At 40.6% G+C, this 23,930-nt stretch overlaps 2 protein-coding genes and 1 pseudogene across 3 annotated transcripts; 2 read left to right on the top strand and 1 right to left on the bottom strand.

Annotated features, from left to right (window-relative positions):
- Window positions 1-1,416: 1,416 nt before the first annotated feature.
- On the top strand, window positions 1,417-23,764 carry LOC146573947 (retinol dehydrogenase 12). Its single transcript, XM_085273445.1, has 6 exons — window positions 1,417-1,635; window positions 7,354-7,593; window positions 21,224-21,313; window positions 21,485-21,673; window positions 22,371-22,480; window positions 23,401-23,764. Exons 1-6 carry the CDS (start codon window positions 1,476-1,478, stop codon window positions 23,578-23,580), a joined length of 969 nt encoding a protein of 322 aa, XP_085129571.1. The 5' UTR covers window positions 1,417-1,475; the 3' UTR covers window positions 23,581-23,764.
- LOC146573949 (uncharacterized) lies at window positions 7,634-11,870 on the top strand (annotated as a pseudogene). Its single transcript, XR_014892447.1, has 5 exons — window positions 7,634-9,821; window positions 10,156-10,247; window positions 10,626-10,820; window positions 10,909-10,985; window positions 11,242-11,870. The product of XR_014892447.1 is annotated as an uncharacterized LOC146573949 (transcript).
- LOC146573948 (uncharacterized) lies at window positions 12,547-15,011 on the bottom strand. Its single transcript, XM_085273444.1, has 3 exons — window positions 14,309-15,011; window positions 13,858-13,993; window positions 12,547-13,575 (listed from the first exon to the last, which is right to left on the bottom strand). The coding sequence occupies exons 1-3, from the start codon at window positions 14,902-14,904 to the stop codon at window positions 12,823-12,825; spliced, it is 1,485 nt and encodes a 494-aa protein (XP_085129570.1). The 5' UTR covers window positions 14,905-15,011; the 3' UTR covers window positions 12,547-12,822.
- Window positions 23,765-23,930: the final 166 nt, after the last annotated feature.

Raw genomic sequence — 23,930 nt, 5'->3', positions numbered from 1 at the left:
ATTGCAACTGACAGTAAAAAGTCAGCAACATGAAAATAAACTCCACCTAAACTTGGTTTATATCTGACCCAGACAGACTGCAGGTCATAACTTCTTACCTGAAGTTCAGTTCACCTGACACTCGGACTGGCGGCTGCCTCGGGGCTCTCCTCCTGCCTCCCCTTCCCTCATCCACCTGCTGGCCTCTGTGGAAGCCCCACCATAGCCACCACCAAACAACGGAGTTATTTCTACACATCGACCTGCATCTGGCCAATCCACCACCTCTCATTGTTCATGCCGTTACAAAAATAAATAAAAAATAAGTCACTGGGGATATGTCCGGTATGCCCGATGGCCAGTCCAGCGATGTTAACCTGCAACCAAATCTGCAGCCCCATACAGCAATGTTACGACTTAGATTATATCTTATAACTCATAACTCTTATGTTAGCTGCCCTCAGTAGCCTACTGTCTGAAATATTCGACGGCTGCAATAATTCTTTAAGTGTTATTTTTTCCTTGGTATTCTAATTTCACCGAAGTTTACTAAACTCAACAAACTTAATATTACTTACCGGGACATTTATTCTGTCCTCATTTTCTTTCACCGAAAAATTGTTTCCTGCGGTGCCATCTTTCGCGCTTGGCTCTCCTACCTTTGCTAACGTGATGCACATAGCGCAGAAGCCGATGCTGCATTCACTTACACTCGGATATCTGAGCGTCACCGTGAAAACATAATCGGACATTTGATATTTGATTGAATTTTATTATTTTGCCTTTGGGGTGGCACCTGGGGTGGCCAGTCTGGTTGGGGGGGTGGCCTGTGCCCCCCCAGGCCACCCCGCTGGACACGCCATTGAGCATGGTTCAATGTGCCCCTTTTTAACTTTGAGCACCCGCCCCTTTAAACCTCTCTGCACGTCCCTGATGCCAAATGTGTATGATTTAAAGTGGGTCATGTATTTGTTCTCACTGATGTGAGCTCATGGAACATATGGAAGAGCTATGGATAGGACCATGTGTTCAGCTTGAATGTGTTCCATTAAAACTGCATCTGGTAGAGCAATTACATCCATATGCTTGAACTTTTGCTTACTTGTCTCTTATTCTGCAAACTGGTGAGATCCCCACTCCATGTCGATCAGGGCTCCAAAAAATCAAGCTTAATTTGAATAAATGAACACTTCCATTGTTCACCAGCCCAGATGGTTTGAATATGGATAAAGAGGTTGTCTGTTTAAATGTAATTTCCGAGCTAGCTCTGCAGACTAAACCTGACGGCTTTTTCTCCTCTTACAAATCTCCAAAGTTTATAGAGAGACGATAACAAAAGCTATACAGTGCAAGGAAGAAAAAACAAAACAACTCCTCTTCCGATATAAGATTAAACCACGTGCTTGGATAGTTGAATCATAACACGCCTACTTAAAGCGGTGAGAGGAGGGAAAGCAGTCTATTTCTTTCCCGCGGACGTTAGACTCATCGGCAGGATGATGGCTTGGGTGGGTTTCTTCTATCACCCATTCTGGGCTGTTTCGACGGCGCTACTGGCTGCTGTTGTGCGCCTGCAGATGCGAAACCGCTGGAATCCACAAGCCTGCGCCGTGCGGCTGACAGGGAAGACTGCCATAGTGACGGGAGCCAATACTGGTTGGTTGAATATTAAGAGCCACTAACACAGAGCTGCAGGCGAATTTTGCTGTTAAAATTCTGAATTCTTGAGGTCTTTTTGTTGTTTGTTTGTTTGTTTGGGGGGCTTGGGGGTTATTTTATTCTTATTTTTTTATTTATTTTGTGTGTGTGTGTGTGGGGGGGGGGGCTTCACGTTCCATGGCTATGAAGGGTTATCCACCAATTGTGATCCCAGGGTGTGTCATCACTAAATTGAGGGTCTCATTTGCAGGAATTACAGGAAATAACAAGGTAGCAGCAAGAACATGAAGAGAGGCTGTATTTGTTGCACTTCAAAAAAAAAGTATTACACTGAAAAGCGGCCGACATGCTTTGATGCTTTGATAAGATCGTGTAAAAATCTGTCAAAGATTCTGCATGACCGCGACGTAAATCGAGGCAAAACTCTGTGGTAAAATGGAGTGGTTCTAACTCCAGCTTTCATTCCTCTCAGCTCTCAGACACTTACATGTGTGCATTCAGTATCCCTGCTGTTTAAAGTTATTAGGAGGTTTTTGTGGTCTTAGAATATAGTTCCCATTGCTGTTCATCATGACCAGTACCATGATCTATGCATCTATCTATATGCATCTATTTTAAAGTCATTCTAAACCTAAAATGCTAAATCTCATTCTTCGGGAGTTGCAGTGCTGCACTAATATAGATAAGGTGACCTTGAAGCATGTTAATTGTTTACTTGGAAGTTAAAAAAAAAAATCAAAAAATTCCTTTTATTACTCCAGATCAAAGGGTGTTCAACAAAGTGTCATCAAAAATTTCACCTACATTAAACATTTATTCAAGGACTAACAATCTAACCTATGAGTTCTTGCGCCTTTATTAAATCTAAAGGTAACAGAGTTGTTTAGAGAATAGGAGAAGCACTAAAACCAGTATAGTAAAAATGTAGGAGGTAGAGGCAACAATGATTAGGAAGGAGACATTCAATGTTAGCTACACACCTTTTATGTGCCGTCAAAATGTTTGATGCTTTGGATTTTCATGCCCAGCACATCACCTAATATTTGAGATGATGATGAGATGAGATCTTTTGCCCACAACCGAGATGACAGACCTTGCCGACCGTACATACAATACAAACATCACATTGGGGAGACAGGTCAGGCCAGGTAGTGAGGAAAAAAAAATTGGAATGTGCATTGAAATGTACCGAAGGGGTAGCCGCATTATGATGGTAATTGAGAATTTCAAACTGTTTTTAACACTCCGACACTGGTCTCTCAATCTCCCGTTAATAGCTGCGAGCTTCTCCGTGATGTTATTAGCCGTCGATTCTGTGGTCTTGTCACTCTTTTTTGCTCACATAGCAGATTCTGAGACCTCACGACCGCAGCCAACTGATCCGAGGTGTAATCCAGCTTCCGCCCAGAGATGTTGTTCTGAGTTGATTCTTTCCTGATGTAATCCAACATACATACGCTCAAAGGTGTTATTCTGAGCATTCACTGCAGTCGTAAGCGCCTCCAAGCTCTTAACCATGCTGCCTTCAGTGAGCCCTTTCTGAGAAGTCGCACCTGTTGTTCCAATCCCAGCGGGCAGCCTTGTGGGGATTTGAACAGCCGGTTCCGCTCTCTTAATTCTCCGATAAGCCAGGGCCAAGCCAGCTCCGATCAGCAAGAACCCTGTTATCATGGTTCCAAATAGGTAGATATCTTCAGCGTCCTCGATCGACAGTCCCACCAGGCACACGATCCTCTGCCACCCGTCCATCGTGTATCCGGCAGGGAAAGTCCATCCAGGGCACTCGGGTTCTCCCGAGCCCAGACTTCTCGTTAAAGGGTGTCAATAGCATTCAGAGACCAGTTGATCAAATCCATAATTCTCTTTTAGGTTTTAGACACAGACTGTGAGAGAGTGTTCCAGGGAAAGTAATACAAAAAAAGACACGAGACTAGACAAGGACATAAGAACTAGCAGGGAAGATAAGGGAGAGGAGAAAAAGTGCGTCCGCCTCCTCCGAGAGCCAAAGATTTGAGTAAGCACCCTGAACATTCATGGTGAGCATGGTTGCTTACTCTTTGGTTCTGCAATTGTTTGTACAAATGTCAAAAAGACCCTTTCAGTTTCTTTGGTTTTTCTTTCTGTTTTGTTTTGTTTTTTGTTGGGGTTTTTTTGTCATTATATCACAGTTGTTTTTCCTGTCATTCTAGGGCTTGATGTATAGCCTTGTGGCAAGAGTAGGACCCTAACACAGAATTTGGAAACACGAGGGAATAAAAACACAATGCCCTGGGTCATTGCCCCAGGGCATTGTGTTTTGAGTTCAAAATCCTGGATCAGTAACCCAGAGGCCATGACACGTCCAAATGTTTTATGACTTTGTCAGTCTGGAGTGATCACATCACTGTTTCCTGTGTTTTTAAAAAAATACAAATATCATGGGGTCCCTGAGGACCTCAGTCAAAAGTATCCATATCCCTACGCAGTCTTAAGATGGATTTCTTCACTTAATGTTTGGCATGGATGTTAAACTAAAGCATCACACAGTATCAAGGGGAGTACAGTCATTTTAAAAGAAAACACTATTATATATTATTTGCTATTGTTCTTAAGGTAATTTATTCTGATGTCCCAAGGAAGTTTATGCAGTTGGTAGTCTATGCCTGTTAAATATTTCAGTAGGATGAGGGTTAAATTGTAACTTTATCCACTTTGTTACTAGGAGCCATATAATCTGTTACCATTTCTTTGGTTAAATGGATGCAAAAAAATGCCAAATTCAGCACAGTCTGTCAGGCATAAATGTGTATGTGTGCAACAACAAGATTATTCCACAAAGAGCTAAAAAATTCTGGGAAATGTCTGATTATCAACAGCCTCATTTTTTACCATTACCCAAATATGTTTTGGGGTTTTTTTAGAATACAGTCAAAGAAACACAATAGAACACTTTCAAAGTAGAAAGAGAGTAGAAACACAGAAAAGACTGCAACCATTTCAGTCTAACACACTGGATTATCTCTGTGTATATAAATATACAAATATGTGTATACTTAAACACCCATCTTCCAGCTTCTGAGGAATTAAAACACATTTTCCAGTTATGCGGGAATAAGAGCGTGGGAATAAGTGAAAGCACTGAAAACAGTAATACTCGCTTTGTGAACTGGGAGATGTGTTATAAATAACCTGCTTATTGAGTCTGTCCAACAGTTTTACTCTGAATTTGCACTTACAAAGTGACCCAAAGACAACGCCACTGTTAAAGGTGCTTTCGTAGCTCTTTGGAATGCTCGAATGCTACTGTGACCACAATAAAAGACTGAGGTAGAATATTTAGTTCAGTGCAGTGAAGGTACTAACACCGGACTGTCAGATAAACAATCAGACACAGTGGGAAAGACTCACTGTATTATTTGTGGTTTTTGTAATTTTGGTCATTATAGGAGTCTCTAAATCAAAGTTACTGATGACAATTATTACCTGATGTAGCGTTGCTTATGACTTATTTAATAAAAAAACTTAGCAACATATTTCTGACTAAAGTGTGTTTAATTAAATTTAAACAAACTGATTCCACACAACGTAACTATGGAGCTAGCAAAGAAGTCTCTCCCGTGTGTGTGTGTGTGTGTGTGTGTGTGTGTGTGTGTGTGTGTGTGTGTGTGTGTGTCTGCTACGCTGATACACTCTCTATGATGGATAATTGAAAGCAAATGACAATTAGTGGAAATGTGGAAGTGTTTGTGGTTTAGATTTGTCTTTCTGAAGTTTTCCTTGCTGCTAATTTAAATGACTTCAAAGGAAGATATCTCACTTTTTAAAAATCCTCTCAGCACACGTGTTCAGCATATGTGGTGTCGAAATTGAGGCCCGTTTGTAAATTATCCCAGATGATAACATGTGCATGAAGATGACAAAAAAAATGTTGCTTAATAAAACAAGTTTGCCCATAAGCTGCAGTGGATCATCCAGCAAAAGAAGAGATAATTCAGCTCCACAGTTCCTGACCGGAACATCAAAGTCATCCACCAACCAGACGTTCGTGGAAAGTGGGAGTTGTGGGAAACCGTAAGAATTGGGACTTGATTAAAACGTGATTTAGAGTGTGTAAAGCGAAGACCCAAAATGCAGAATGCAAAGACCAAATCTAAAACAAAACGCAAGCCACATATCTCAGTTGAAGATCGTCTGAACAAAAACCCAGAATAGAAACTAAAATGTCCCATTTACATAGTAACAGTATCCAGGCAATATAGTGAAACACATGTGGCACTGTTTATACGAAGACACATTGAGGGTAGTCATGGGAAACAGGTGGGGAATGTGAAACAGCTTGAATTAATTATGTATAAAAAGACAAAGAGCACAACCAGTTACCAAAATAAAATAGGACGCCATCACTGAAATAGACAGATGTGACACTAAGACATGACATAGAATGACATGGGGGGAAGAAAGCTGGGGGGGGGGGGAATCACATAAGCAACTACACTAAAACGACGCTAACAAGAATTCAAATGGAAATGAACAGAAGCTACAAACTAAAAAATCCAAATGCATGAAAATCAAATATAACAATAAATGACCCAACAAAGTCCACAAAACTCTGGGTCTATGATCCAGGATCGTGACAGGATTAGCATTAGTGTTAGAAGCCTAGTTTCTTTTATGCTGATTTACACTAATTGGGAATTCTAAACTGTGAAATGTAATTGTCCTGTAATGTTCTCTTAATAAAGAGTAGAATTTGTGTAGTAATGTAGAATTACTACATCAATTTGTGTAGAATTACACAAATTGATAATGGATGCAAATTGCAGGTCTTAAAGACCTCTACTGTGAAACCAATTGCAAGTTTGCATTTGAGAAAGTTTATCGTTAGGGCTTGATCAGGTGACCTTGAACTCTATAACCTCCTCTTCCATGGTTTACCTTTTAGCTATTTCTCTCTGCTCTCTCCTCTTTCCTTTCACCCTCAACGTGATGCAGCAGCTAGCTCTCAGAACCTGGTTAATAATAAAACAAGGTTTTTCCTTCCCACTGTTGCCAACTTCTTGCTCGGAGGTGGTTGTGTTATTGTTGGGGATTCTTTCGACACTCCAGGATCAGTTCAAATTGCCTTGAGATGACTGTTGTTGTGAAATGGCACTATAGAAATAATAAAGTTGAATTTAGTTGCAACAAAAACCTGACATGATGCTCTCAAATAAAACTGTTTCCCTCTAAGGTTTAGGAGAGGAAATATTTTCCTTTCAGTTCTAAATGTTAAAGGGGTTTGGTTGTAATGGAGAACCGTTTAAAGATTGCATCATTTCATGATATCAGTTAACCTTCCCTCAGTGAGTGAGATAAGAACGACTATCTTTTAGTAGTTTGTCCTCACGTCCATCCTCGCTTTTTTTTTTTTTTTTTTAGAAAGATTCGGGTCTTCGCCTATTTGGGTATATGTTTTAAAACCACTAATATGCGATATACATACATATATGTGTGTATAAAACATGTCACAGTTTCTGAGCAATAAAGATCTGCTTCACTCTGCTTAAGCTGCATATCTGCAAGCAAATGCAAGAAAACACAGAACAAATGCCCAGATAATGTGAAAACTGCTTAAACTTAGAATAAAATCATAACGTTTGTTTTAGGTTTTAGACCTTATGTAAATCTGTCTTTTGATTAATCTGTTATTTAAGCATATTTCAACAAGTAATGTTTTGTTTTGTTCCACTCTGCTAGGGATTGGAAAGTTCATTGCCCTGGACTTTGCACGTCGTGGGGCTCGTGTTATCTTGGCTTGTCGGAGCGAGGCAAGGGGCACAGCAGCACTTAACGAAATTAGGGAAAAAACAGGAAACTTGGATGTACATCTGCGTCTGGTGGACCTTTCCAGTATGGACTCTGTCCGAGCATTTGCTGAGAGGATTCTTAAAGAGGAGAAGGCGCTGCACATCCTCGTCAACAATGCTGGAGTATCAGGTGATACAAGCAGAGCCGGTCCGAGGATTTCAACACAACCACCAAATCACGCTCACTGCTCATAACTAAATGAAGATGAGCACATACACACAAACTAGAAATAGGCAAATGAATTACATTTCTTATTTTATTTGAAACTGTTTGGGGAAAATATATTCAAATATGGAAAAAAAATCTAAATTCTAAAGATTAATGGCAACATTTTTACAAGATAAAAGCAACACTGTTTGTTAGGGAAAATATTCTAAAACACTTCTTCAGTAAAGACTCAGAGAAGAGAAACACACAGAACTTCTTGCTAGCAAGGGCAGCCTCCAGACTGAGACTCGCACTAAGAAACTGCCCCAATCTTTATTTATACTTCAGTAGGTGTGTGTGTGTGTGTGTGTGTGTGTGTGTGTGTGTGTGTGTGTGTGTGTGTGTGTGTGTGTGTGTGTGTGTGTGTGTGTGTGTGTGTGTGTCCTGCTGATCAAAGGGTCATGAGAGCACAAAAGGTACATCCTTGGTCAGGAAAGGGGGTAGTCTCCCCCACCCTAGATAACATGGTGAGGAAGTCCAGCAGTTCATCTATATGTAAAGAAGCACTTAAACTAAAACAGACATAGCTACGTTAATCCTGCCGTAAAACAATAAAACAAGGTATGAGCTCTCATGCTCCCAGACGTGGGGGTGCATTCCTGGGATGCACCCCAAGCCTGCAGCCTGTTAGAGATCACACACAATTAATTATATGCCTCTAAGTATACATGGTTGAATATTTTCTAATACAAATAACTACATGCAGTATTCTACCATATGCAAACTTATATCACTAAAAGATTATACTGACTACTAAATACAATTTTCCATTGACACTGTTGTACATCACAAGGTCAAACCTGGAAGAATTTGAGACAATTTGAGCGTTTCATTTGGACATTTTGTGTTAAAATAGTAATCTAACACACAATGTTGTGAGATGTAGCAAAAAAAGCTAGCTATTATAAATTATCAATGAAAATGCAGTTCTACTAAAGTTGGCGAGCAAACAGCAAGCAAGGCTTGTTCTAATGTAAAACACATCAGCTGGCCAGGGACTATATTCAATTTAATTTGTCGAAAATTAAAAGCCAGCTCTAATATGCATAACAACAAAAACAAAAACACACAAAAACATGTCTGTTTGGGTTTTTTTGTTTAGTGAGTGAATCATTGAACAACAGTTTCATCTAGCATGACAGCAGGGATTGAGGAGATGCACACAGAAATCAGGGGCCTAAACAAATGGATCATTGTCGTGACTGGATACAGAAAGCAACGCTTCGCAATAGCTAAACAATCTAGAACAGGGTGCCAAACATAAGGCCCGGAAGCCAAAATCAGCCTAATAAAGACTCCAACCAGGTCTGCTGGACGTCTTTGGAAAATTTGAAGGATGGCATATATTTTGCACCTAAACTGTATTTTCATCAATTTGACACATTTATACAGATCTCATCCACAGCCATTCATACCACACCAAAGTAATAAAGTAATAGATAAACAATAAACCACAGAAAAGCTCCTGTTTCTTTTTCACAGCTATACAATTTTGTGTGTCCGCAGTAAAATAGATAAATAGATAAATAAAATATGACAAATGTCTGTGAATTAACAAAAACTTTCTGCTTTATAATTAATGGACAGTTTAGACAATGGGCTACCAGAACTTTTTCTGTAATTTTACACATTACTTTACATTACAACTCTACAGATTTCTTTCTTTTACTACAGTAGGATTTCTTTTTTTTATGTAAAGCAAACTGAGACACGCTGTTTAATTAGCACATCTTTATCTTATATTGCCATATTTCAGAGATTAAATGTGCAGTTGAACTACTTTACACTGACATAAAGGGGAGTTTTGATGGTCGCTTACGATTAAAGTGGCACATATGTGTCCCACGATCTAAAATCAATTTGACATCTCCGATCTCGAATTTGTATGGCAGACTTTGCAGGGCAGCAACGCAAATATTTACAAGTACAATGGACTACTTGCACTAACACTTCCGCGTTCTATGTAGTCCTGCTCCAGTGCTTCCGGTGCGGTTAAACCATGGCGACGTTCTACACTCGATGCCTACAAGAGCTCCCAAAATTGAACATCACCGATGTTCATCGGATTTGCAGAGTGACGACTACCCCCGCCAGCAAATTAGATAAAGGATTTAAGTTATATGCTGCATCTTATATACACAACTACGAAGGTAAGAAAACGTAAATTAACCGACAAAGAAACGCTAGCTAACGTCAAATGCAAACACTACGTTACTCCGCTATGTCCTTCATTTGATGTCAGTTCTCTACATTACATGTTTTCTTAAACGGTGTTTTATGTCGTCCTAAACTATAGTTGAGGTTTTCTTAACTAATGTCACTTTTGTTGTTAGACACTGTTATATTAGCGTTAGGTAGTTGGCTAACTATGGAGGTAGTTAACTACCTAATGCTACTCTTGCTAAGTGTAAAATATATATGTTTAAGACACGCTGAAATGAGTAATACAGAAATAATGCTAATGGTACTTGTATCTTTATTCAGTGTCCAATAAAGACAGGTTGTCAGGGGAGGTCGGTGTGAGAGCCCTGTGCTACAGGTCGATGAGGAAGAGTGAGGCACCACACAGACTAAGTGTAGGCAGGAAGCTGTGTAAAGTTGTTAATCCCCGTTCAGTGGGGTTCAGTTCATTTAAGCATTAGTTAAGTTCATTCCTAAAGGCCCATCAACTTGAATGTTTTCCTTGTCTCCCTGCTTTATCACTCCTAATTTGACTAGTCAGATAGTTAAATCAACGTGTGTTTGGGTGATCAGAAACATTTGACAACAAGTTAATACTGCAAATATACACAATCTAAGTTATTACAGTTATCAAGGATGGTTAAGTTGTTTTAATAGGGAGAGAAGGAAACACTAAGCATTCAGGAGGGTGCGTAACCATAACACTGAACTATGTTCCTGTTCAGCTCTTCCATGAAGATGTTACATTTTTAATTTTCGTTCTTTCTTCTTAGATTAAGCTTCTGGATTCATCGCCGGTGATACTGACACATAGCCAGTGCTCCTGTGTGGCAGGCGCTGTTATGTGCAATCACACAGTGGCACTGCTCTTCCAAACAGCACACTACTCACAACTCAGAGTGCCGGTTGTCCCCCCTGTGCATAGCTGCACGGAATCTGAACAGCAATGGCACAAGCCACGGACAGTGGTAATTTAAATGAGGTTAAAGTTTTTGAATTAGTCCATGTTTACATATGAACAGCAACACCATCCATAGTAAATGTGTCTTCTGTTAGGGTGTGAGGCCAGGACCCATCAACTCCATGATCTTCACTAAGCCAGTACCAAATAGGATGGCCCAGACTGGAGTACGGTAATTACATTTGTAAAATTTGGTTTCATGTGTTACAAATGTATGTTGCTATTTTTTTCATACATACATGTGTCAGAATAGGTATTAATTTACATACAACATTACACTTTCTGAAGACGGCTAACTCAGTCATGTACATATACATCCCAGTCTCTAACTTATGCACCACTGTTTTACACCTTTTAGTTTTTAGTTTAGTTGTTGTTCAGTATAACAACCTTCTTCCTTACATTATTGTCATTGATGTTTTCTTTAGGAGTGGCTTCTACAGAGGCATGGTGGGTCCGTTACCAGATCCCTGCTTGTTCAGAATAACGGAGGCATATGCAAAATTTAATATTGAGGACAGGCCACTTGTGACCACAATGAACATGAGACCTGACAAGCCCCTTGTGGAAAGTGCCTTTGGGCTGGTGCAGGAGGGCAGTGTTCTGTCATATCAGCAGCCGGTTTTGACAACCCGGTACATCACACTACACCGCGATGCACCACCAACACCGCACTTGCCTCTGGAGGGGTATGACATCTTGCCATCAGATTGTGTGTTTGTGTGCTCAGAAGAAGAGCTTCTGCATCTGAAAAGCTTGTCTGTAACTCTGGAAATGGCTCACAAAATAGAGGAAGCTACACGTGAGCAAAGCTCTTCGTCTGAGTGGCATCAGCTCCGCAGGCCCAGAGTGACTGCCTCTAGGTTTCGGGAGGTGTGTCACGTCAGAGGCCAGAGCTCGGCCGAGTCACTAGCAGAGCGTATATTGAAGGGAACAAGGCAGACAGCAGACATGAGGAGAGGAACTGAGATGGAGCCTGCAATAGCAGCAGAGTATAGTAGGCTAATGAATGTTAACTACTCACCCTGTGGTCTGGTCATTCACCCCATTGCCCCCTGGCTTGCTGCATCTCCTGATGGTGTTGTTTTTGACCCCAATGAATACCCCCAGTTTGGCTTCGTCGAATTCAAATGTCCCAATGTACAAAACTTTATTGACTGCAAATATGTGCAGATGGAATGTGGTACCCCTAAACTAAAAAAGAGCCACGCATATTACTGGCAAGTGCAAGGACAACTGCTCATCAGTGGGATGCAGTGGTGTGACTTTGTTGTGTGGGCACAAGAGGACTACCTAGTGCAAAGAATATACATGGATACAGATGTGCACAATGCAATCAGAGAAAAGGCAGACTATTTCTTTTTTTACATATATATGCCAAGATACCTGTGTTTGAAAAAATGAACAGTGAAAACAGCAAAAAGAAAAACAGATCCTTCAGGCTGGCTGGAACAAAATAACTGATGTTTTATTTTCAATATATTTCATGAATTCTTTTGTTGTTACATGTTACTTTTATGTGACATCAATAAACAGTTATTTAAGCAATGGCATCAATTAAATTTTTAAAAACACACATTAAAACGTTGAATTTGTGCAGAACTTATTTACATGGTAAGTATTTAAAACTCCATGCCTAGCATACTGATATACATTTAGACAATAACTGAACTGTAGAAAATGACAAATGGTATTTTTGATGTTCCAAAAGCTCAATGTCACTTATGGTTTTAAAACGATTTAGTGATTTACTTTATAATTTTGATAAATAGTTTTGTTGAATCTGAATAGTAATAATAGTAGTATAATTAAACAGTATTATTAACATTAAACATTTGCAATGAATTTGAATTATCAATAACTGAAACTCAACTATCGGCACTCAAGTACCAGTTCTGTAATCAAGTATTGTCAGCTGAGAAGGAAGAAATTCAACTGTAGTGGCCTCAGCTGCAGGTCATTTTCCATAAGTTACTGGCACTGGTGTCTTGGGAAAAATCCATCTTGTCTCACTTAACCCATTTTTTAACTAATGCTGTGTTCTGGTAATTTGACAGCATACATGCCACTGCAAACAGTTGGTTGATATTATAAACATGTGACATGGTAATGATGCTATCAAAAAGTTTGTTCTGTTTGATCCTCCTAATGACTCGCTCCACATGTACCCTGAGTCTGGCTATGGCCTGCGTCTCCTTAACCTGGTATGCTGGCATCTGCTTCTGCTTAGATAGAAAAGGTGGGCAGTACACTTTGCATTTACAACAATCAGTGATTAGGAAGCCCTTATCTACCATCACTGCCATGTCTTCAGTCAACTTCTCAGCAATGCCTGATTGTTTGAATAGTTCCTTGTCACTAACCGAACCAGCATACAGATTAGAGATGAATGTCACTGGACCATGTGGAGCTATGCCAACCAGGGCTTTCATCGTACAGTGGGATTTGTACGAAGAGTACATTTCACTTTGGAGAAGTGGTGAGGATGGTGTCTGACACCTCAGCTCTGTACAGTCAAGGATCATCTGGGTGTCTGAGAAATCTTTGAATTCCTCAGGGAGGTAAGCTTGCACTTCTTCACGTGTAAGCCAGATGCACTGAGACCCCAGTGCAGTGGCAAGAAAATTTGTCCATGTTGCAATAATGCGGCTCACTGTGGACTGGTGTATGTTAAATCGGTGTGCCAGGTCCCTCTCCTTCAAACCAACTGACAGGAAAACCAGGAAAAGAAAAAACTCATCAATTGGCTGTAGCAGCTGCCTCTGGAAGGTGAAAACAAAAGGGAAAATGTTACTCCTTAAGCTATGAACTAGTAAAATTATTCTTTTCTTGGCTAAATGTTTTGTAATGGTTAGGCATACCATACTGTACCATGGGGTAAACAATGAGGTGCTGTAGTGCACAGGTGTATGTATGTAAAGGATACTGAGTCTAGCATACATACACCTGTGTATGTATGCTACTGTACATAATGTAATGTTATTGTACATAAATACAATAACATTACACCTCTAGTTCTAACTACCAACAAACCCATAACCTACTGTTGATGTGCGTGCAGGTGTCAACACTTCTTCGTTCCGATTGGCAGCTGACTTGGCTCTTGAAACCCGGATCATTTTATAGATGCAAGGCTCAATCAAAACCCAGAATGCCATCAAATGATCATAGCTTGGAAATCTATTCACGAGAGAGACATACATCGTGTCAATCATTATTAACATTACACACTGACATAAAAATAATGTGAACTGTGACAAATATGCTAATGGTATGCTGTACAATATAGTCTGATTAAGAGTATTTGGTGTTGTATTTTACCTGTAGCATTAGGATATTGTTTAAATACTAAAGCATCTACATAAAACATACAATCAGCAGAGAAAAAGTACATTTCTATTTTGTTTTCATTAAGACTGGAAAAACTTTCTAAATTTAACTGATGGTGACCTTGGTATATTTTAAACAGTTAGCTTGAATAGAACTTAGGTGTACCTGGTATAGAATCGGATGTCAGTGTCGGAGCCAGCAAAACGCTGTAACCCAAATTCTCGCTGGACACGTAACTCCTGTATTTCCTTCCTCAGAGTCTCCACGTCTTCGGACAGGTCTTCTGCAGCTGATGCAGATATGTCCAATGCAGATGGCTCAGGGACTGAGCAGTAGTCATGATCTCTTGTAAGACTGTGCTCTTCTTGATCGTCAGGAGGAACTAGTTCAGGGCGTCGCTCCGTTCTCTCCCAAACACTACGCCGCGGTGGTTCAACTTTATAGCCATTCCACTCAAAAAGTGTTGGTACAGCACCTTTAATAAGCCGCCTTCGACCATCGAGGGTTGTTGGCTCTATAAGTTGATCACTGGCAAAGTGTCTGCAGCAGACCCTGGTGTGAGAGGTAATCGTGAAATGATCCCGGCGTATATTTACCAGCCATTGTCTTCTCAAGTCGGAATGGGTCGGAAAGGCATGAAAACTTAGTATGCCGTTAAATTTGGCTGAAGCTGAACAAAGTGGGACACAGCAATGCTCGGAGTATTTCTTCTCCTGTTTTTGAAAATGTTCTGTTTTAAATACTTTCCTTTTTATACTCATTCTGAAGCGACATTAGCATAGCTACCGATAGATAAGCAAACGTACCGGAAACGCACAAGCGGTACTATTTGGAAACGGAAATACGTCACATGCCCTAGTGCAAGTAGTCTATTCTGAAAAAGTTGGAATGCTGCGTAAAATGTAAATAAAACAGAGTGCAATGATTTGCAAATCTCATAAACCAATATTTTATTTTAGAAGATAGAACACGTAAACATTTAAAGTATGGGGGGGGGTGGTGTTACCATCCACTCTTCTTTTAACAACAGTCTGTAGGGGTCACGTGACGTCAATGGCGGAGTAGCTGTGTTTCTCGCCCGCTCCCGCAGCTTGGCATTTGTTTAGGCCTTTATATGTCTTGTTTGGTTAAAGTCTCTGTTTATTTCGACTTTTAAACTTCGTACGATGCCAAGCACCCAGAAGAAGCTCAACCTTGGGTCGAAACCGGGCAAATCCGGAGAAAATCCCCCTCCGCTCAGCGATCATGCTGTAGCGGTTATGGCGGAGGCCCAGTCGCCCCCACTTCTCGACCGAATGGACGTCGACAAATTGGTGGAGAGGATATCGGCGGAGGTGCTGAGGGCGGTGGAGGCCTCCTTTGAGAAGAAGATTGATCCAGTTCTGAAAAGACTGGAAACATGCGCAGCTAACATCTCTGCATTGGATGTTAAAATGAAGGAGGCAGAGGCACGTATATCAACGCAGGAAGATGTTACAGCGGGATATGGCGCCAAGATTTCTGAAGTGGAGCTTAAGCTGGAGGCCGCTTTGGATAAGATTGATGACTTGGAGAACAGGAGCCGACGGTGTAACATACGTGTTATTGGGCTACCCGAAGGCAGTGAAGGTACCAACTTTTTTCAAAACGTGGTTACCGGAGTTGGTGGCTGTGAGTTTCAAGGGCGGCGCTGTTAAAATCGATCGCTGCCACCGGGTGCTTGCACGCCTCCCTTCCAGTGCCCAGCGGCCCCGCGCGGTCATCATAAAGCTCCACAACTTCCAGGATAAAGCACGGATCATGCAAGCGGCTAGGAGGAAGCAGTCCTTATTTCATAATGGCATTCCTATTATGATATTCGAGGACTTCTCCGCCGCTGTTCTGAAGAAACGCCAGGGATTCTACCACGTCAAACAACGCCTTAGGGAGATGGGTGTCCCCTTCGCTATGATGTACCCGGCTGTCCTTAGGATCAAGATCGATGGCCAGGAGAAATCTTTTAGATCTCCAGAAGCAGTCTCAGCTTACCTGGATAACGTACCTCAAGGGGCGGGGCCGCGCTCATCCTCGGTGGCTCCAGTGGACTGTTGATCTGTGCTCCTGTCCCATACCTGAGGCATTCGCCAATCCCTCGTCTCCTCCTCCTCCTCCTTTTTTTTTTTTTTTTTTTTTTTTTTTTCCTGTTTATTATTATTGTTATTTTTTCTGTTTGGTTCCTTTTTTTTTTCCTTTTCGGGTCTGTGCGGAGATAATAACCCCATACACATAGACTATTTTATTTAGCCATTTATAATCCGAATTCTTGTTTTAGCTGCGGGCGGGCAACTGTTTCACGTTACTGATTAAGAAAAGACTCGTACTCTGGTCCAGCATCTTTCTATGTCCAAGTTGGAAAGTTTGCTTGCGCCCCCTGCTGGGCGTTGAAGACCTTTGTCTGACCTCCATACTCACTGGTTTCTTGACGGTTCTGTTTCTTATAAATAGTTTTCTGTTAATTGTTAGCAGAGCAGGACGTTTGTTTTTCTATGTGTATTTTACTTGCCACTGGTGTTGTAGAGCAGTGTTTGGGAGCCCTACATATCAGCTATGCTTTGGTCACCTGAGCGTGGTTCCATGCTTATTTAAAATGTTGTATGATAAGTGATAATTCAATGTTGAATGTTTGTTCCTGGAATGTAGGAGGTATACATAACCCTGTTAAACGGAAAAAAAATATTGAGCTTTCTTAAGAGGGAGAATGTACATGTTGCCTTGTTGCAAGAAACTCACCTGTCTCCTCAGGAGCATCTAAAACTGAAACGTGATTGGGTCGGTCAAGTTTTTAGTTCCTCCTTTACGAGTAAGAGCCGCGGTGTAGCCGTTTTAATACATAAACACCTACCGCTGACAGTTGACCAAACAATTTGTGATAAGTCTGGTAGATATGTTTCCTTAAAAGGCACCCTAGGTGGTCAGGCGGTGTCATTTCTGAATATTTACTTTCCGCCAGTACAGTCTAACGACTTTATTGCTCATACTTTCTCTTCCTTTTCTGATTGGGTTTGTGATAATTCTGTGATAGCCGGTGATTTTAACTGTTATTTTTCTACAACTAAGGACAGATCCCCTCCTAAACAAATTCAAATGTCTACAAGGGCCAAAGCACTTTTAGATACTTGTAACGAACTTGATCTGGTTGATACCTGGCGGACTCTTCATCCTAACGATAAAGAATTTACTTTTTTTTCCGGTGTTCATAGAACAAGTAGTAGGATCGATCTCGTTTTCACCCCCAAGCGATCACTGGGAAACATTTTGAGATGTACAATAGGCGATATTATTATATCAGATCATGCGCCGGTTTTTGTTCAGCTAAGTGATCGAAATCCTGTCCCTCGGTCTCATACCTGGAGATTTAACAATTTTTTGATTCACGACCCAAAATTCGAAATATTTTTAAATGATCAGCTTGAACATTTTTTAAAGGTCAATGCAACCCCTGAAGTTTCTCCAGGCCTGCTTTGGGACACCCTGAAGGCTTACACCCGTGGACTGATTATATCATATTCAGCAGGCCTGAAGCGGAAAAATCAGATGGAACAACGGAAATTGGAACTGGAATTGCACGAACTGCAAGCTAAACATAATGAATCACCTTCAGAGCAATTAAGGAATGAAATTCAGGTGGTTAAAACAGCTTTGGAGGCACTATTGACAAGAAAGGCTGAGAAATCTCTTTTCTTCATGAGGCAGAGGTTATATGAGTTTGCTAATAAACCTAACCGCTATCTGGCCAATCTTCTTCATAATAAGGGTGCTGGTTGTAATATCCCATGTGTTAGAGACTCATCTGGTTTACCTAAATATGACAATTTAATTATTAATGATACTTTTAAAACTTTTTATAAGCAGTTATATACCTCCCAGTTTAAACCAACATTGGAACAAGGTATGCATCACTTCTTCTTAGGACTAAATTTACCTAAAGTTACTGAAATCCAAAGGGATGATTTATGTAAACCTATAACGCAAAGTGAAATTTTGAAAGTTATTCAGATGCTTCCAAATAACAAAGCCCCGGGTCCAGACGGGTTCACGGGGGAATTCTTTAAGAAATTTAGTAAGATTCTGACTTCCCCACTGTATAAGATGCTTCTGTCCTCTTTTGAGGCAGGCACTCTCCCCCCCTCCTTAATGGAGGCTAATATTTCGCTAATTCTGAAGAAGGGGAAACCTCCAGAAGAATGCGCCTCCTATAGGCCTATATCTGTTTTAAATCTTGATTTGAAGATACTTGCTAAGGTCCTGGCTGTACGTCTTGAGCCAGTACTACCTTCGATCGTTGAGAATGATCAAACTGGTTTTATACGAGGGCGGTATTCCACACATAGCGTGAGGCGCCTACTTAACATTATTCAGCACTCATCTTTGTTTAACCCTGAGGCTCTAGTCATCTCACTTGACGCTGAAAAGGCCTTTGACCGTCTGGAATGGCCGTTTCTTCTTTTCACACTTCAAGAATTTGGTTTAGGTGACAACTTCGTTAAATGGATCCAGATCCTTTATACTTCCCCTCTTTCGGCAGTGATTACCAATGGTTATAGGTCAGACAATTTCAGTATTGAACGTGGCAGTCGACAGGGCTGTCCGCTGAGCCCTTTGTTATTCGCCCTGGCTATGGAACCCCTTGCCACAGCCATTAGGAAGGATGCTGCTATTGAAGGACTCTGTTTGAACAATTCTCAACATAAGATTTCACTTTATGCAGATGACGTCTTAATTTTTCTAAATTCTCCTGCTCACTCAATTCCTAGATTAGTTGCGTTAATTTCCCAATACGGCTCCTTCTCAGGCTACAAGATCAATTTTTCTAAAAGTGAGGCTATGCCCCTCTCTGTTCTAAATGAGGTTGATCCAAACATTTCTCAGCCTTTTCGTTGGTCTCCCTCCGGTTTCACTTATTTAGGGGTAAAGATTTCACCGAATCTAAAAGAAATGTATAGTCTGAACTACACCCCTTTAATTCAGACCATCAATCGCGATTTGGGTAGGTGGTGCAGCCTCCCTCTGTCTCTCTTAGGTCGTATTCATCTGGTCAAGATGAATATCCTCCCTCGCCTCTTGTATTTATTCCAGATGTTACCGCTTGCTCTGTCCAAAAAGGTTTTGTCAAAATTAAATGGTTCAATTATTTCTTTTATATGGCGTAAGAAAAGACCTAGGCTGAGATACAGTTTTCTGTGTTTGCCTGTTCAGAAAGGCGGTCTTGCCGCTCCCTCCTTCCCACAATACCTCTTGGCTGCACAGTTTAAATTTCTTACAGAATGGTTTATGGATGATCCGGATTCCATTTACCTCAGCGCTGAGTCCACTTCTTTAAAGGGCATTCCGTTGCGGAACCTGCTATATATTTCCTCAGGTAAAGCCACAGTTCTAACACAAGATAATATGGTGCTAAAGAATATGCTCGTTATTTGGCGCAAAGTCAGGCGCCTGGAAGGATATTATAATTGTTTCTCCCTTCTTACTCCTATTCATGAAAACCCTGACTTCTTACCTGGTCTTCAGGCTGGTTTTGCGGACTGGTCTCAAAAAGGGATTAATACAGTGGGTGATCTTGTTCATGAGAACTCTCTTCTTACTTTTAATCAACTGAAAAGCAAGTTTGGTCTGACCAATAAGGATTTTTTGAAGTACTTTCAGGTAAAGCACTATATTACTTCTAAATTGAAGGATTTGAATGGAGGGTTCGGTCTTTCTCCTATAGAATCACTCATGGTAAAAACTACCCAACTAAAATGTATCACTAAAAAGATTTATAACATTCTCTCTGATCTTAGAATGGATAACTCTAACAAAATCAAGGGCCAATGGGAATCAGACGTAGGCGCTATAGATGCTGAAGCTTGGGATGAGTTGTGTTGTCGTCCTTTTAAAGCCTTGGCATCTAATTCTATTTGGGAAAGGCAGTTTAAACTTATAAATAGGCTTTATATTACACCCGAGAAGAGACACATAATGTATCCAGCTTTGCCTAATCTCTGTAACAAATGTCAGTCTGCTGTTGGTTCCTTTTTTCATTGTCTGTGGAGCTGCCCTGTTATTCTACAGTTTTGGAGATCACTTATAGACAAGCTATGTACTATATTTAATTGCCGACTGCATCTGGGTCCAAGGACTTGCCTGTTAGGACTGAACGATGAGCTACCTGCCGGCTTTCGCAGCAAAGATCTCCTTCACATACTGCTGCACTACGCTCGAAAGTGCATTATGGTACTGTGGATTTCTGATAAGGCCCCATCTGTCAACCAGTGGCTACAGTCTGTGATATGTATCATGCCAATGGAAGCCTTCTCTACAGCACTTAAGGACAAACCTTTCCTTTTCTATCGCATATGGGACCCTTTTTTGGCCCACCTGAACACTCCTTCTGCTCAGAGGTTGAAATCGGGCTTACGGGATTTAGCCTGGCAACAAAGGGACGATTGTTAACCTTTTTCATTGTTTATTAATATTGCTGTTGGCTTTCTCTTTCTGCCTCCCACGTCCTGCTATACATGTAGATGCATCTTTGTCCTGTGTATGTATATGCTGGTGACTGCTGTTTTCCTGCTCTGCAATTAAAAGTTCAAAAAAAAAAAAAAAAAAACAGTCTGTAAATGTCTGGGGACATCGAATGTATCAAACTGCGGAGCTGCTAGACTTTTTGGCAAGGATTGTTGTCCCATTCTTGTCTGATAAAGTATTCTAGCTGCTAATTTCATGATATGCCAAATATTTTCAACACTTCCCATCTTTACTTCTGAGAACCTCTGCCTCTTTAAGATGCTATTTTTATTCCCGTTCATGTTATCATGTTCCTTCATCTGTTTCTTTTTAGCACCACTATGTTCTATGTTCCATTGCCAAACAAAGCGGAGATTTGTAAATCATTGCATTATGTAAGCAGTGTTCCAACTTTCTGAAGTTGTCTTGTACTAAAACACCACACAGAGTACCAGAGAGTGGTACACGGTGTGCTAGCCTTGTGTTAAACATCAACCTTAGAAAACCTAGTCTGATTTATGACGTCAACTTTTAGATCAACTTTTAATTCTAGGGATTTAACTTTTTATCAATCAGGTTTACCAAGGAACATAACCAAAGATGGATTTGAGGAATCTTTTGCTACTAACCACCTGGGACCTTTTCTTCTCACCAACCTGCTGCTGGGTAAGACTGTGGGGTCTATTTAACACAGGGGATGTACTGTGTTGAGAAAACGAAATGCATAATACACTACTGCCTGCAATTGTCAGGTCATCCTAAATATCTGCCATTTTTTTGGTGTCTCCCCTTCTCATCGTATCCTTGCTGCCACAACGTGTTTCATATTCTTTCCAGACCTGATGAAGAGTTCGTCTCCATCCCGTATCGTCAGCGTCAGCTCAGTCAACCACAAGAGGGGTAAAGTGGACTTTTCTCATTTTCACGGCAAGAACCTGAGCTATTGCATGGATCAAGTCTACAACAACACTAAGCTGCACAATATCATCTGTACCAACGAGCTAGCACGCAGACTAAAAGGCACAGGTAGGCTACAGGAAAGCAAATATTATGAATGTACAGGAGGGATCTCTGCCATTGGAAGAGCACTGAAAGAAAATAAATGACAAAATAAGAAGCAGTAACAAAAGATGGATGATGATCACATTCAGATTTAAAAATACACATAAGCCATGGCTTTATGTGATTTAAATAATAATGCACTCTGATGATGATCAGTCTTTAAAAGTTATTCTCATAGGACCCTTGTTTGTTGGGCTTCCTGCTCCTCTCTGTATTTGTATTGTTTGCCCCATACATTATACAGTAGTTTGTCTGTTTTTCTAAGAAATCTGAAAGATGAAACTGGCCTTGAATATTCATAAAATATGCTGGTAAAATACTGAGAGATTCTAGATTCTAGAAAGTATTAAACTTTCATTTTCAGTTTTTGCATCATGCTGAAAGTCAATCTCTAGCAATCATTAGAGGCTGAACGGTGGCTTGTTGGATGATGTTATTTCATTACAGAATGTTACATCCTGTGAGGCTGTGGGAGTGTGTGGACAAACTGTGAACTTCAGTTTGTACCATCAAAAACAGGCCAGCTCCATCTGCTTCACCCACTCCAGCCTCTAATACTTAGGATAAAATTAATTTCTCAACATCCTATCAAACCCTCAGTGCTTACCTTTTCAGTGACCGTCTCAGTGTTGTTTTTTGTTGTACTTTTATCATTACATAGATGTAACTGCAAACTCCGTCCACCCCGGTATTGTGATGACAGAAGTAATGAGACACTATTCGTTTTGGGTCCGTTGGATTTTCAACCTTATTGGGTTTTTCTTTTTCAAGGTAAGTTGAAACAGGCAACCAAACTAAAATAAGATACCAAATCCAGACTGTTTCAATGATGGCACAAACCAAACTGCTAAAACTAGAATAACAAGTTCAAGCGCTAAAACATTTCACATATCTGTGGTTAAGTATAAAATGAAGCTTTCCTGCTGTAGGAATCTTAGGAATCCTTTGTTCTTATTCTTTGCTTTTTCCCCCTTGTGGTTGTATCCTCATCTCTTTCATTTTTAGCCTTGTCTCTCAGATGTATACATCTGTTCTCGCATTTATATTGACATTTTAAACATGGGATAATCTGCTGCAAAGTGGGAAAAGAAAACTACAGTTAGGTCCACAACTTTTTGAACAGTGACACCAAATTTGTAACTTTACCTCTCTCAATCGCCAAAATAGATTTCATATTAAACAACTGAAGTGATTGAAGTGCAGACTTTTACATTTTCCTATCATTGTCAAAGTCTACAATCAAGAGACACCTGGAATGGAAATACAGAACGTTTACAGCACAATACAAACCACTGGTAGCTTTTAGCAAGGCCAAATGCGGCTTTGCCAGAAAACTTCTAAAGAGCCTACCCAGTGCAGTATTTGGTGCATTTGGTAATGTCCAAGGATTTTCACCCCCTTGAATTAATACTTCAGTCGGACATTGACTTAGCATTCACTGTGGTGGTGTGTAGAGGCAGAATTATTATATACTTGCACCCCCTAACATTACCTTACAATATATTGTAAGGGAAAGTTATTCATCTGTGACTTGTATCTTTGGTGTCATCCAGTGCTCAACAACTGGCTCTAACTAGGCACAAAACAGGGCTGGGATTACATGTTTTCCAGCTGCATATTTGTAGCTCTAAGGATGTTTGTTGACCTTAATTTTCATGTTTCCTCTCCACCTTTCCTAATCTCCCTTTCAGTCACCAGAAGCAGGGGCAGTGAGCACAATCTATTGTGCTGTAGCAGAGGAGCTGGAGGGTGTAACCGGAAAGTATGTTGATAGCGACTGTTCCCTGACTCTGCCTATCCCTTTAGCTCGGGATGCTGCCCTCGCGGTCAAGGACTTTGAATTCTGCGAAAGACTGACATCAAAGCTCTGAAACCACTAGCTGGGAGGGTTTGATAACAAGAGGGGTCAAATTCCAAAGTCATTCACACTGCACCTACTGCCTATGCAATTCTGCCACCACAATGTCTGATTTTTACTATTTTGCCTTAAGTAATTTGCATGCACATTTTCTTTAAATAACTGTATTTTTGTTAATAAAGTTTAACCAACAGTGACCACTCAGTGCAATTCTTTCTTTTTAAAGGAACATTTAGTGAAATCTTACAAGTTGTGTCTGTGTCCCTTGGGATCATTGCTAAATAGCTTGAATGATTTTTCAGAATATGCATTACGTCTGTGTAACCATCATGCTATAAAGGGTTATGAATTTCCTTGAGGTCT

This window comes from Mchenga conophoros, linkage group LG5, assembly GCF_057382185.1.
Source record: "Mchenga conophoros isolate Kocher_MC1m ecotype Shallow Benthic linkage group LG5, M_conophoros_male_GT1.1, whole genome shotgun sequence".
NCBI classification, from domain to species: Eukaryota; Metazoa; Chordata; class Actinopteri; order Cichliformes; family Cichlidae; genus Mchenga; species Mchenga conophoros.
Note: the sequence above shows the minus strand (reverse complement) of the source record. Positions and strands in the feature narration are given on the sequence as shown.